The sequence below is a fragment of the Carassius auratus genome, unplaced genomic scaffold (assembly GCF_003368295.1).
Source record: "Carassius auratus strain Wakin unplaced genomic scaffold, ASM336829v1 scaf_tig00008123, whole genome shotgun sequence".
NCBI lineage: Eukaryota > Metazoa > Chordata > Actinopteri > Cypriniformes > Cyprinidae > Carassius > Carassius auratus.
In genome coordinates, this window is record NW_020523908.1 from 183,916 (window position 1) to 197,179 (window position 13,264).

Genomic DNA, 13,264 nt, shown 5'->3' on the forward strand with positions numbered 1-13,264 from the left:
CTTAAAGGTCATCTTTTTCTTTTGACAATGTGGATGGAAAGGATGTGACGTGTGGCCAAGTGTGGCGTCCCATTCTCAGAATTTGTGTTTCTGCATGTGACCCATCCAAGTGCACACACACAGCAGTGAATCATGAACAAACCGTGAACACACACCTGGAGCAGTAGGCAGACATTTGTGCCGCGGTGCCCTGGGAGTAGTTGGGTTCGGTGTCTTGCTCAGTGGTCTCACCTCAGTCGTGTTATTGAAGGTGCAAGAGAGCAATGTACATTCACTCCCCCACCTACAAACACCTACAATCCGTGACCTTTGCGCTGCAAGTCTGTCCGTCTAACCATTAGGCCACGAACGCCCCAACGAGTATTGGTCATGAGTATGTGATAAAAAGCTAAGTTATGAATAAAATGCTTGAAAGGTGGTTCACAAGCCAGTGAAACTTACCAGTTTCTCTTAGAAGTAAACCCGAGTAATTTATTATTTGGAAATGTCCTTCGCATCTAGACATAACAGAGTTCTCTCACTGCACTCCTGTGGAAGACGTGTTAGGTTTACATATTTTAACACTGACACTCCATCTGGAATAAATGTGTAAGCTTTCTCTGCAGCGTCGGTTTAAGATATTTGATACAGAACACAATTCTGTTTTGGACGACTCTGTTTCTTATGGACACTGAGAAAGATTTTGGAACAAGAATTTTTTTTTTTTTTTATAGCATTTTTTTTTCACAACATAGGTTGCACTGTAACAAGATGTGAAACTTGATTGTTGCAAATAAGTGAATTACACTTGAAATGTAATGTGTTTATTTGAGCGATCACCATTTTCCACTTAAGTGAACGTCTAAAGATAATGTGGGCATTTGTGAACTCTGTTACGTGTGAATGTCTTTGTTGAATTATTAAAATATTACCTTAAAATCTCCGGGATACTTTAATTGAATATTTTAACTCAAGGGGCTTGACTGGTTTGGGAATCCCTGGTCTAGCTCATTAAACTTCCAAAGCTCTCTCTCTCTCTCTCTCCTTCTCTCTGTTGTAATATTAAGAATAACAATCAGAAATCTTCTTAAAAACTTTGTGCTTTTATTCCATAAAAATGGTTAAATAGCACATTCAATCACATGTTTTGGCCTATAATTATATTTTACTTGTCAGTGATTTTAATGTTAACATTTAATGTTAGTTCTTTTGTTTTTTAATGTTGACTTTTATAGCAATATTTTTGTTAAAAGGGTTTGATGATTTGAATAAAACCAAATAGAATGTTGAGCAACGAGTTCTCAACTATGATGTCACAAAGAGTCTTTAAATCTCATCAGCCCCATCTCTACAGTGTTCAGTAAACATCAGATTACTTTAGTCAGAGTTTGATCAGTTTGAGCTGAAGTTGGATTACTGAGCTAGAGGACATGGAGCACAAAATAAGTGACACAGCCTTTAACGTGTTTGATGAAGTTCGCTTAAAGGGGGAACACACTGACGTCATCATCACAGTTCAGGGCAAACATTTTAAAGTGCATAAGATCATCCTTTGTGGCTGCAGCCCTTATTTTAGGTGAGGACAGACCCTTTCACAATGTTTTATAAAGAAGTGTCGTTTTCTGAAGCGCTTCATCTTTAAATTTGCTCCACAGGATGCTTTTCTCCACCCAATGGACCAACACGGAGGAACAACCCTACGATATTCCAGGATTGTCCTCGGACACCATGTCTCTTATTATTCAATATGCATATGCAAGTCCTGTCCTCATTACTGAAGAGAATGTGTCGGAGCTCTTGGTGGCGGCTGATCAGTTTCTAATCTCAGATCTAATAGATGCCTGCTGCCAGTTCCTAGAGGCAAACCTTTGCCCGCTGAACTGCATTGGTGCCTGCATGTTAACAGAGCGTTTCCTCTCCTGCTCAAAGCTCCACCAGAAAGCAAGGCTTTACGTCCTGCAACACTTTGAGGAGGTGCTTCGAGTATCAGAGGAGTTCCTGGAACTCCCGCTGGGACATCTAGAGGAACTGATAGCTCAGGATGAGCTGAACGTCAAAAAGGAGGAGGTGGTTTTTGAGGCCATCCTTCGCTGGATTGGTCATGCACCTGAAAACAGGAGAAAACACATTGCCCTGTTACTTTCAAAGGTAAGACATATACTCTTATACAAATTCATCATGATAATCATAGTTTCCAACCTTTTTTCTTTTTGCCAATCACATAATAAACAACAAATATTACAATAATCACATATATGGCAAAATACAGTGTAACAATTGGTTGTAACAATAGGAAAATAAAATAAATAAATAAACAAACAAAATATGGTTTGATTACAACTTCGCATATACCTTATGAATTATGCTTAAGTGTATTTTAAACCAAGACCCCAAGACCGAAGCCCATATTTGTTTATGCATATACATAATTAGACAGAGATTATAAAGGCCGCATTTGATTTTAACTCTTCGTTAACTTTGCTTCAGGTTCGAATGGGGTTGATGTCACCTGAATACTTCATGAATGACGTAAGAAACAATGCACTGGTGTTGGAGAACGAGGCATGTTCGGATATTGTCATCAATGCAATGAAGGTCATTTTTGCCCCCTACATTGAGGAACCTGCCAGTTCAGAGCTCATAAATCAGCTGACACGCCCACGTCTGCCCTCTGAGATCCTATTGGCCATCGGAGGGTGGAGCTTAAGCAATCCCACCAATGAGATTGAGGCATATGATGCAAGGGCGGACTGTTGGGTCAATGTGACTCAAGAGGATGAGCTTCCCAGAGCCTATCATGGTTCAGTGGTCCTGAATGGGTTTGTCTACTGTCTTGGTGGCTTTGACAGCAATAATTATTTCAGCAGCGTGAGGAGATTCAATCCCATCACTCTGACTTGGCAAGAGGTGAGCATTGCTTTTTATCCAAGTATCAGTTAGTTTGATTTTTGCTGTTAACAATTATTGTGACTAAGGATGTTGGATGTATTTGGACTAAACCATGGGTTTGGGAATACAAGTGTTTGGGCAGTTTTTCAAAACCTAGTAATTCGCCTATCTAGACAGCATTTCTGGGCATGGGTGCATTTGAACACCAAAAATAAAATAGATAAAATTTATAAAAACTATACAAGTATTAAACAATTATTAAATGTTCAATTAACATAATATATATAAATAAATTAAATTAAATTAATTAATAATAAAAAATGAATAAAAAGGACAAAACAACATTACTAAATCTTTAACTCAATTTTAAAATCAAAATGTAAAAAAACAAAAAACAAAAAACAAATTTAATAACTGATAGTAATACTAAATAATAATGGTAGTAGTAGTAATAATAATAATAATAATAATAATAATAATTCATAAAAACTAAGACTAGTGTCTCAAAACTAAAATATCTCTAATGTGGAGTAAAGATATGGCTTTTTGAATATCAAAATCATGATGTGCATTTCAAAACCTGGCGAGCTGCCTATTTAGACAGTATTAATAATGCTGGTTATTAAGGCAACTTGCTTTGCTTTGATCACAGTCATGATATGTAGGAGAAATAACCAGTCAAATGATTTATTGATATGTGTATAACACAACAGGTGGCTCCCATGTATGAACGTCGATGTTATGTTAGTGTGGCTGTTCTGCATGGCCTCATTTATGCCATTGGTGGTTTCAATGGATACAGACGACTAAAAACAGCAGAACGCTATGATTCAAACACCAACCAGTGGACAATGATGGCACCCATGAATGAACGGAGGAGTGACGCCAGCGCCACCTCACTGCAGGACAAGGTAAGCACATTTACTCCACACTCTACTGTTTGGTATAGAAGTAGAAAACTTAATCATGAAAAGTTATTTTATGGGAATGTCTGGCGATGTCAGTGTATCATACTGTATTTGTGTGGCAGGTTTATATCTGTGGTGGCTTTACTGGGGTAGAGTGTCTCTTCTCAGCTGAGAGATTTGACCCTGAAACTAACCAGTGGAGCCTCATCGCTCCGATGAGAAGCCGCCGCAGCGGAGTCGGTGTGATCACTTACGGGAATCTAGTTTATGCTGTGAGTATCACTGTTATTTAGTGATTATTGTTAATCACTGTTATTAGTGAGTAATATCTGATTTTGTCATTTTTATATTTTAAAAATAATATTATATATATATATATATATATATATATATATATATATATATATATATATATATATATATATATATATATATTCTATTTTTAATTTTTTTCCGAATTTTAGTTAGTTAAAGGTTCAGGTTGTAGGACCTGCCACTAGAGGGCACACTATAAAAACAATAACAATTGCGTGGTTTGATGACGCTAAGAAGGAGCGTGGAATGATGGGATTTATTGTTTTCTACCCAACTGCTGACGGCCATCAATCAGACGGAAAGATAAATCATGGATTTAACGCGAGTTCAACGATTTGCGCGAGTAGATTACATACAAAGTCAATGCAATGACGCGATCAGACTATTGATCAGATGCGTCCTTGCGCAGGTCTAGAGACGCGTTGCGCCGCGTTTGGCGTGTATGCCCCATAATACTAATCTTGTCAATCTTTATAATAGCATATGTTTTCTGTAAAGATGAGAATCAAAACAACTCACCTGTCGAGTAAAACACAAGCGAGATCGGCATCTCTTTCTAGTTGAAGTTTGTTGCGAAGCTACTTCCGCATTTGTCCACGAGACTGTTGTCATGTGGTATCTACGTCAGTAAAGGCGGTAATAAAGGGTAACTGACATCATTGACAGGCGACTGCACTGCCCCGTGTCACTGTTTAGAATGGGAATTTTCTCATGATTTACAAGTAGTTGAAAACATTAGAGATATTGTTAGTAATCCGCTGGACAAAATATATAACACTAGCCTAGTGGTTTTTGGATATTTTACTGCAAATATCTTGCAAATTGTACCTTAAACTTAAAACTGAATAAAAATGTTGTTTTGGCAAATAGCTGATACAGTTTTTCTATCTTTAATTTTTTTTTTTTTTTTTCAGTAAATGTGTATTTTACTTTAAATAATGGAATTGTTTGTTCTTTTTTTTTTTTTTTTTTTTTTTTTTTTTTTTTTTTTTAGGTAGTTCATAATAACTCTGGTGGTTATTGTATACATGTATAGAAATATACAAAGACAGAGTGTTTAAACTGAAGTAAAAAAGTTGCCTTTGCATCATGTGTATTCCAGTTATTCATTTCAGTTTAATGATTTTTTTAAATAAGTTTTAATTCATTTAGTTAAGTTTTGTTGTTTGCTGAAGTAATTTTTTAACAGTTTTAATTTTAGTTAAAGTAACACTGGTGAGTATTATACACATGTACAGAAATATTAAAATACAAAATGATGTGTTTAAAGGTGCCACAAAACTTATTTTACAAACATAGATGCTCAAAAATGCATGCAGAACATTTGATATTAACAGAAAAATGCACATTTATGTTTCAAGGTTGGTGGTTTTGATGGTGCCGCTCGTTTGCAAAGCGTTGAGGCCTACAACCCTCTTAATGATTCCTGGCATGATATACAGTCTATGATATACCCACGCAGCAACTTCGGCATCGAGGTCAGATACTGACATCTAAGGAGAATTCTGCTGAAATTAGAGTTTTTGAAGTTTCTCATTGTTCTCATGTGTACTGAACATGTTATATAGAATTATTTGATTGGCTAAACTGCAGGTGGTGGACGATCAGCTGTTTGTTGTCGGTGGGTTTAATGGTATGGGCACCTGCTGTGATGTGGAGTATTATGACCGGATGACGAATGAATGGTACCGTTCACAAACACTACAGCTCACTAATCGTTTCACACTGCATGATATGCCTACAAATTAATTGTGCAAAAAAAAAAACAAAAAAAAAACTGACTTGTTTAGTATTGAATGCCCATTTTTCTTTCATAAAGTGTCTACCTTTTTCTGTACAGGGATGAAGCCTGCGACATGAGAATTTCCCGCAGTGCTGTGAGCTGCTGTGTGATTTCCGGGTTACCTGATGTCACACAGTACGTAGTGGACCGAGACTCTTTACAGACATCAGAAGACGAGTCTGACGGTGACTGATCGACCTCCAGTGGATGCCTGACATTCAAACCAGAATGCACACTGAAACATCATAGAAGAAGTGATGTGACATGATAAAAATAAATGCAGTTTAAAAAAAAAAATGTGTTGGATTGTGCACTTTAAAATTTAGGAATAGTTTCTTCATCGAAACAGATTTGGAGAAATGTAGCATTGCATCACTTGCTCAGCAGTGGATGCTCTGCAGTGAATGGGTGCCGTCAGAATGAGAGTCCAAACAGCTGATAAAAACATCACAATAATCCACAGCACTCCAGTCCATCAGTAAATGTCTTGAGAAGACAAAAGCTGCATGTTTGTAAGAAACAAATCTGTCATTATTAACTTTAAACCGTCACATCTGGGCAAAATTACTGTATCCTGTATACTGTATTCTGTGTAGTCTGTAATCCACAGTAATGCTTCATCTGACGGCACCCATTCACTGCAGCGCATCCATTGGTGAGACAGTGATGTAATGCTACATTTCTCCAAATCTGATGAAGAAACAAACTCATCTACATCTCAGATGGCCCGAGGGTGAGTACATACAATATGTTCACAATTTTCATTTACATATGAACTATTCCTTTACACTCAGGGATGCCGTGGTTTAGTAGTTAAAGATCAGAGTTGCTCTTCAAAACATGCAATGACAATTTAAAAAATTTCGTATGCATGAAGCGGCAGAGCAAAAATGCAACAAAAAATAATTTGTTCACTGAGTAAATCAGTACTTTCCAAAAATTTTCTCTTTTTAAAATTTGTTTTCAATCTAAACTATTTTCAATCATAAATTAAGAATGTGTATGTGTATTCGATGGAATCCATTTCTGCCACAGAATTTTGAATTTTTATCTCGCAATTAATTTTTTTTTTCTTATCAGAACTGTGATATACAAACTCGGAATTTCGAGAAAAATGTCAGAATTTTGTAATAAAAACACACAATTACCATTATTTATGTATTTATTATCCTATGGTTTAAAACAGGTTTCCGTTGGAATTCTTTCATTGCTTCCAATCAGTTCTTGTTGAATTTGAAGGATTTTCTGTTTCTGTGTAGGATGTTATTAGGTGGAAAATATGTTCTGTTATTAGAACAGGGAGTATCACTATATCATTTATTTTATAAGATTAAAATTATAATGCTGTAGTTAATATAGTTAATACAGAGACTGTATTAAATTAGATTTTTGGGTCTTCATTTCCTACATCATTTTGTTTAATATATTTTTTAGCCTCATTCTTTTCAAGAGTTTCATATAAAATATGACAATGATACCAAAAACCTCAGACATGGCATGAGTGATCGTTTATTCGTTTTTCTTTGAATAAATCAGTAGGACATTTATTAAAATGTTTCAATAAGACTTGTCATCTCTTTTACATTTTAACATACGTTTTTGATTCCCTGTCAGTTATACAACATATTAGATGGCTTAATATATCAGATTCAGTCAACATAGTTTAATTTTACTGGCACAAAGTGAACTTCAAAAAACAAGTAACACTTAAAGTAAAATTATAATTCATAATGCCCAAAACAACAAATGCCCCGTATCCATGTGAAACAACCAATGAAACACAAAATTACAAATAATACCAGAATGCAAATAACTTTACCTGCATTAGAAAATCAACTCTGTCTGTAATATCACACTGTGAAAATCACTTCACCATCATTAGTGAGCAAGAGACGTGATTCTACTGATTATGAAACATGTACAGCCACTACAGCAAATACTCCGACAGGACTGACACTGCCATATCGACAAAGACGAAGTGAGGACGCATTTTAGAGGCCAATGGCACAAAATGCAAAAGGCAGTGTGTTTTTAATTTGAACAGACAGTGCACTCACATAAACCTGATTTCCTATTTTACAGCACATAAACACACTTTAAACATTTATCATGCATGATAATGCCAGAGACAACACTGAAAGAAAGAGAACAGCACGACTGAGTCTTACATGCCACACACACAAGTACAAACAATGGTGTACGGTAAAGATTTCCTCATGGTGAAGTAAAGGGATAGAGAAATGCCTTCCAGAAGAGAATTATCCATATTAATATTCTATATACTTCTGTTTTCTCAAATGCAATGCATGTTGCATTTAAACTTTCCAAGAAACGGCTTATGCTTGAGCTAGTATGACTACAGAAATGTTCAACCAGATTGTCACACACGTACGATACGATCAGAAATTAAACTGGCTATGATGCCACAGTATTTTTTCTCGGACACATCACTTGAGGTCGCCGGCATCACCCTGGATGGTCTTCTTGATACGCAGCAACATGGTGGTCTGCCATTGGTCGAGACGGGAGATCGAATCAAACTCCTTAACCTGGAGAAGTTAAAACACATTTTAAAGATGCAACGTCAAAAAAAAAAAAAAAAAAAAAAAAAAAACCTGAGTAAAATATATTAGCTGCAGCTGATTTGTACAGTGATTTTGTGGCGTATGTTCCAGGGTTGTTATAGTTAACTAAAATTAAAACCATTTAAAAAAATACTATAATAAATAAATAAATATATTTCATCATTTGAAACTAATACAATTAATTTAATTTTTTTTTTTTTTTTTTTAGCACATTTTAATTTAGTTTAACTTGATGTACTAAAATAAAATAAGGTTTTAAAAAAAAACTATACACACAAGTTTAAAAAACAGAAACCAATAAAAAAAAAATGAAAACTACAAGTCCAAAAAAATAAAAATAAACTAATATGCAAGAAAAATGATTAGCAAAAACAACAGCAACAATGTAGAAGGTAACACACAAATATCAGCATCACCCAAAATTTATTAAAGAGTTAGATATAAATTTGTATAAAAGGTATAAACAAAATAAGCATTTTTGTAATTAGACTTTTGATTAAAAATCTCAGTTACTGAGATATAATATGTGACGCTGGAGCAGAAATGCAGTCTGAAAGGTATATTTGTAGCAATATCCAACAATACATTGTATGGATTATAGATTTTTCTTTTATGCCAAAAATCATTAGGATTTTAAGTAAAGGTCATGTTCCATGAAGATATTTTGTACTTTAATTACTGTAAATATATTAAAACTTAATTTTTGATTAGTAATATGCATTGCTAAGAACTTCATTTGAACAACTTTAAAGGTGATTTTCTCAGTATTTAGATTTATTTTTTTGTACCCCCAGATTCCAGATTTTCAAATATTTGTCTCTCAGACAAATTTTGTCCTCCTAACAAATCATACATCAATGGAAAGTTTATTTATTCAGCTTCCAGATCTCCGTTTTGAGAAATTCGTTTTTTTGATGCAGGGTCACAAATGTGACGACTAGCTCCCTAGTCTCCCTTCTAAAGTCTAATCATCAGGTTCTAAACTTACGGCTTCTGTGAACGCCTCGCTGTTCTGCTCCTCATGAGCCTCCAACAGTTTCTGTACAGAAAGACAAAAGTCGATACAAATGCCTCATTACAGCACTCAGTATGCTGACCGAATGCCTTATACTATTTATATTCACTATTGCTACTTAAATGAAATGTCCTTACTTTCAGCAGCTTACATTCTCTTGAATCAGAGAATGCCGGAAACATCCCTTCGTACTTTTCAATGGCAAGCTGAAAGAAAAAACAAACGCAGAATATTTACATTGGATGAGCTGTTATATGTCAGGAATGACCACTGAAGTCATCCCGGCTGACAGGAAGCAGATGGCACTGGTGACAGGAAATGCTGGCTGCATTAACGCCACTAGGTGTCAGTGCAAGACAAGACAACTGCAATGCCAACCAGCTTAGGAATTATTAATGAGACTATATGTACAATACAAGTTAAACAGTTGACAAGTTAAACGACTCACCTTTGCGTTTAACTCATCCACTATGAAGTGACAGAGAGCTGCTTTCCAGAAGTATTCTTTAGCGTTGTATTTCAGCAGAGGGTTATCCATCGTGCTGGTAGCAACCTGAATGTGAAGAGACCTTTAACTTTAATTCCCTTTCGGTTCACTTACAGAGAGGAGAAGATATGATTAGATTAACAGTGCACACTGGAAAGCATGCTTGAAATATTTTACAAACCACTCTTATATTTCATTTGAGTCTGCTCCGATAATGTTACATGCTCCATAGATCTCGTTTAAGCAGATGCTTTCTTGTTTATAGGCTAGAAAATTGTTCTGCCTCCTGAAGCAACATGGCCATACTTAACTATAAAAAATAAAAACACTTTAAATTGATTTTATCTATAAAGGTCCATTTTACCCTGTTATATACATATATATATATATATATATATATATATATATATATATGTGTGTGTGTGTGTAAAAAAACATTTTGTTTCTGATACATTAAATTATTACATTTTAATTCCTACTCACTATATTGTACTGTCAGATGTACTATTTATTTTTTGTATTTAAAAGGGTTACTTTAGTTAACTTAACCCATAAAAATATTGTTGTTTGTTGTTACTTGAAATAAAATAAACATAAACTGAAAAAAAAAATATATATATAATATATAATATAATATATATATTTGTTTAATTTAGTGTAACTTCATGCATTACAATAACTAAAACAAAATTTTTAATTCATAAAAATATGTAGAAAAAAAACTCAAATTAATAAAAAATTTCAAAAACAACACAATTAATTAAACGTCAACAAATTCAAATGAAAACAGAAAATCTGGGGGAAAAAAATAATATTAATGAAAACCTATTAATACAAATAAAATAGTATCTCAAAGATACTAAAATAACACTATTTATTTATTTATTGATAAAATGAATAAATAATAAAAAAAGAAGTGACCTGCTCATAGATCTCGATGGCTTTGGGATACTGCTCGAGCTGAGCGCTGTATGAGCCCACCTTCAGCAGACACTTATTGGCAGAGCTTCACCAGAAAACAGAAAGCAATGCAAATGAGCCACAATAAAAGGAAATGGAAGATAATGATAAATATTGAATGACATTCGGATTTTACACAGCCATACAGTGAGAATGCACACCTGTTTGACTCCTCCCCTTTGTAATAGTCTGCAGCCTGCTCATAATGTGCGATGGCCTAAACCAACATCACAACAGACAGACCGGTTAGACTGACATTCAGTAGCATATTTAGGAAAATTATGCATAAGAAAACATCAAATAGACTGTTAAATGCAATATGCACCTTTTCGATATCCACCAACTCAGATTCATAGATCTCTGCAATAGTCATGTGATGCTTTGCGGCGATCGTGAACCTTCCCTGTCAATCACACACACAAAAGAAAGAGATAAAATACTATGTGACATTTATGTGTTCAGTAAATAGACGCATTCAGATTAACAAAACCATAATGCATATTCTGTATTAATTATGCATTAATTTAAGCATGCAATGTCCTAGTCTCTTACCATGTCTGTGTAAATATCGATGGCTGCGTTTAAACAGTTGATAGCCTCTGTGTGAATAATTTGAACAGAAGGGAACAAGATATCAGCAGTGAAACAAACGTAACACTTACAAAACAGCTCATCGGGAGCTCATCTTTACTCATATGTAATATTCTCATTCTATCAATTATGAAATCAAGAACAAACGTTATTAAACGATATCACATCCTGGTGTGAATGTTTCTTTTTTTTTCTTCTTTTTTTTTTATTAAAGCCAGTGTTATTTAGTATCATTTTAGTTCTATGTACCTATGTTCTACGCAGCAAGAAACACATCAAAATCAATAAACACGCACAGGTTTATATAAAGACATTTATATACGCTATAAATATATAACATAATATCTAAATCATATAATAAATAAATTAACAAATGAATGATATAATCAGAAAGCGAGTTTTTTAGTTTGTGTTAGAATTTGTAAAAATGTTGTTATGTACTTTTACTACTTTAGTGATTTTATATTAAATCATACTTTAAATCTAAATCTGTCTATATGGAATTTAATAATACATGAAAATGTATTATTTATTTATTTTTATTTTTTATTTTTTTTGCAATTATTCAAGTTATTTTTGCCCAAAACTCTCTCACCTTGAGGATCTGCCTTCTTATAAGCATTTCCAGCATCAACGAAGCTGGTGGCCGAGTCCAGTTTGTTCTGCATCTGCATGTGAAGTCTGGCAGCTTGGCAGAAAGCACTGCCTGCAGCTACAACAGCAAAACACATCAGTATTTAGATCAATGACAATAATGACACGGGAGCAGAGGGAGTGCTTAAAATAGCCCCAAAACACATCAAAGCACAATTATGACAATACTAGTGCAATCACTTAAAAGGGAACGGAGTTAAAGCACAAAGATGGCCAGTGACACTTTGTGATTTTCTGATAACAATCCAACTGCATTACTAGATATTACGCATTACGTGAAATATTCTACTGGTTTACAAATATGAATTGACTTGTGCATACCACTCCAGTTTTTGGCCATTTTGAACATGTTGGCAGCTCTGGCATATATTTCACATGCATCCTCAACCTTATGATTACCCCTGTGAAAACATAATTTCTTTCATTAGATGGTTTAAAGCACTTTCATTATAAATATAGTGCAATAATATAAATAAAATACAGAGCTGTTAAAATGCATTGTGCATGTCGCATCATGGAAATATTTGACATTGGAGACACTGAGAAACGCAAGGATGGATACGTGGTGAAATAAAAAGTATAAACAATAAGGTATTTTGCATTACATAGACATATGCTATTTAAAAAAAATACTATAGGACATTGGATGTCTTTGAATGTCAGATCGTGACCAGCATCACTGCTGTCTCACCCGAACATCCCTCCGAGAAATGAACCCGATGATTTGACTTTTTTGTCCGCCTCTGCCATCAGCTGCATGGCTTCCTTCTCTTTCCCGGAATTATCCATGTTTGAGTTTGTGGAGTTCAGGCAGATCTGCGCTTGGATCCGTGAAGGCCCTGGGTTTGTTGATACAGAGTGCTGCTTTAATGCAGAATCATGAAGGATGCTCGCCTCCTCCTCTTCCTCCTGCTGCTGCTGTCAGGTGATGCTGATGATGCGCGCTCTTGAGCCAGAAACTGCGACACTATTAGGTTAAAAGCCGTAGCCACGCCCACTTATTATCATACACGCAGCAAGAAACACATAAAAATCAATAAACACGGACATGTTTAAATAAAGACATTTATATGTCTTATAAATATATAACATAATATT

At 34.8% G+C, this 13,264-nt stretch overlaps 2 protein-coding genes across 3 annotated transcripts; one reads left to right on the top strand and one right to left on the bottom strand.

Annotated features, from left to right (window-relative positions):
• The first annotated feature begins 1,360 nt into the window (after positions 1-1,360).
• LOC113071779 (kelch-like protein 10) lies at positions 1,361-6,436 on the top strand. 2 transcript variants are annotated; one of them, XM_026245084.1, is made up of 8 exons: positions 1,361-1,555; positions 1,635-2,127; positions 2,467-2,886; positions 3,582-3,779; positions 3,899-4,048; positions 5,453-5,569; positions 5,685-5,776; positions 5,932-6,436. In XM_026245084.1, exons 1-8 carry the CDS (start codon positions 1,410-1,412, stop codon positions 6,065-6,067), a joined length of 1,752 nt encoding a protein of 583 aa, XP_026100869.1. In that variant the 5' UTR covers positions 1,361-1,409; the 3' UTR covers positions 6,068-6,436. The 2 variants fall into 2 exon arrangements, with proteins under 2 accessions (XP_026100869.1, XP_026100871.1); XM_026245086.1 differs by lacking the exon at positions 3,899-4,048.
• A 931-nt stretch (positions 6,437-7,367) lies between these two features.
• LOC113071781 (beta-soluble NSF attachment protein-like) lies at positions 7,368-13,116 on the bottom strand. Its single transcript, XM_026245088.1, has 11 exons — positions 12,858-13,116; positions 12,488-12,567; positions 12,108-12,224; positions 11,474-11,520; positions 11,247-11,324; positions 11,083-11,138; positions 10,883-10,967; positions 9,923-10,027; positions 9,612-9,680; positions 9,448-9,498; positions 7,368-8,423 (listed from the first exon to the last, which is right to left on the bottom strand). Exons 1-11 carry the CDS (start codon positions 12,953-12,955, stop codon positions 8,322-8,324), a joined length of 888 nt encoding a protein of 295 aa, XP_026100873.1. The 5' UTR covers positions 12,956-13,116; the 3' UTR covers positions 7,368-8,321.
• Positions 13,117-13,264: the final 148 nt, after the last annotated feature.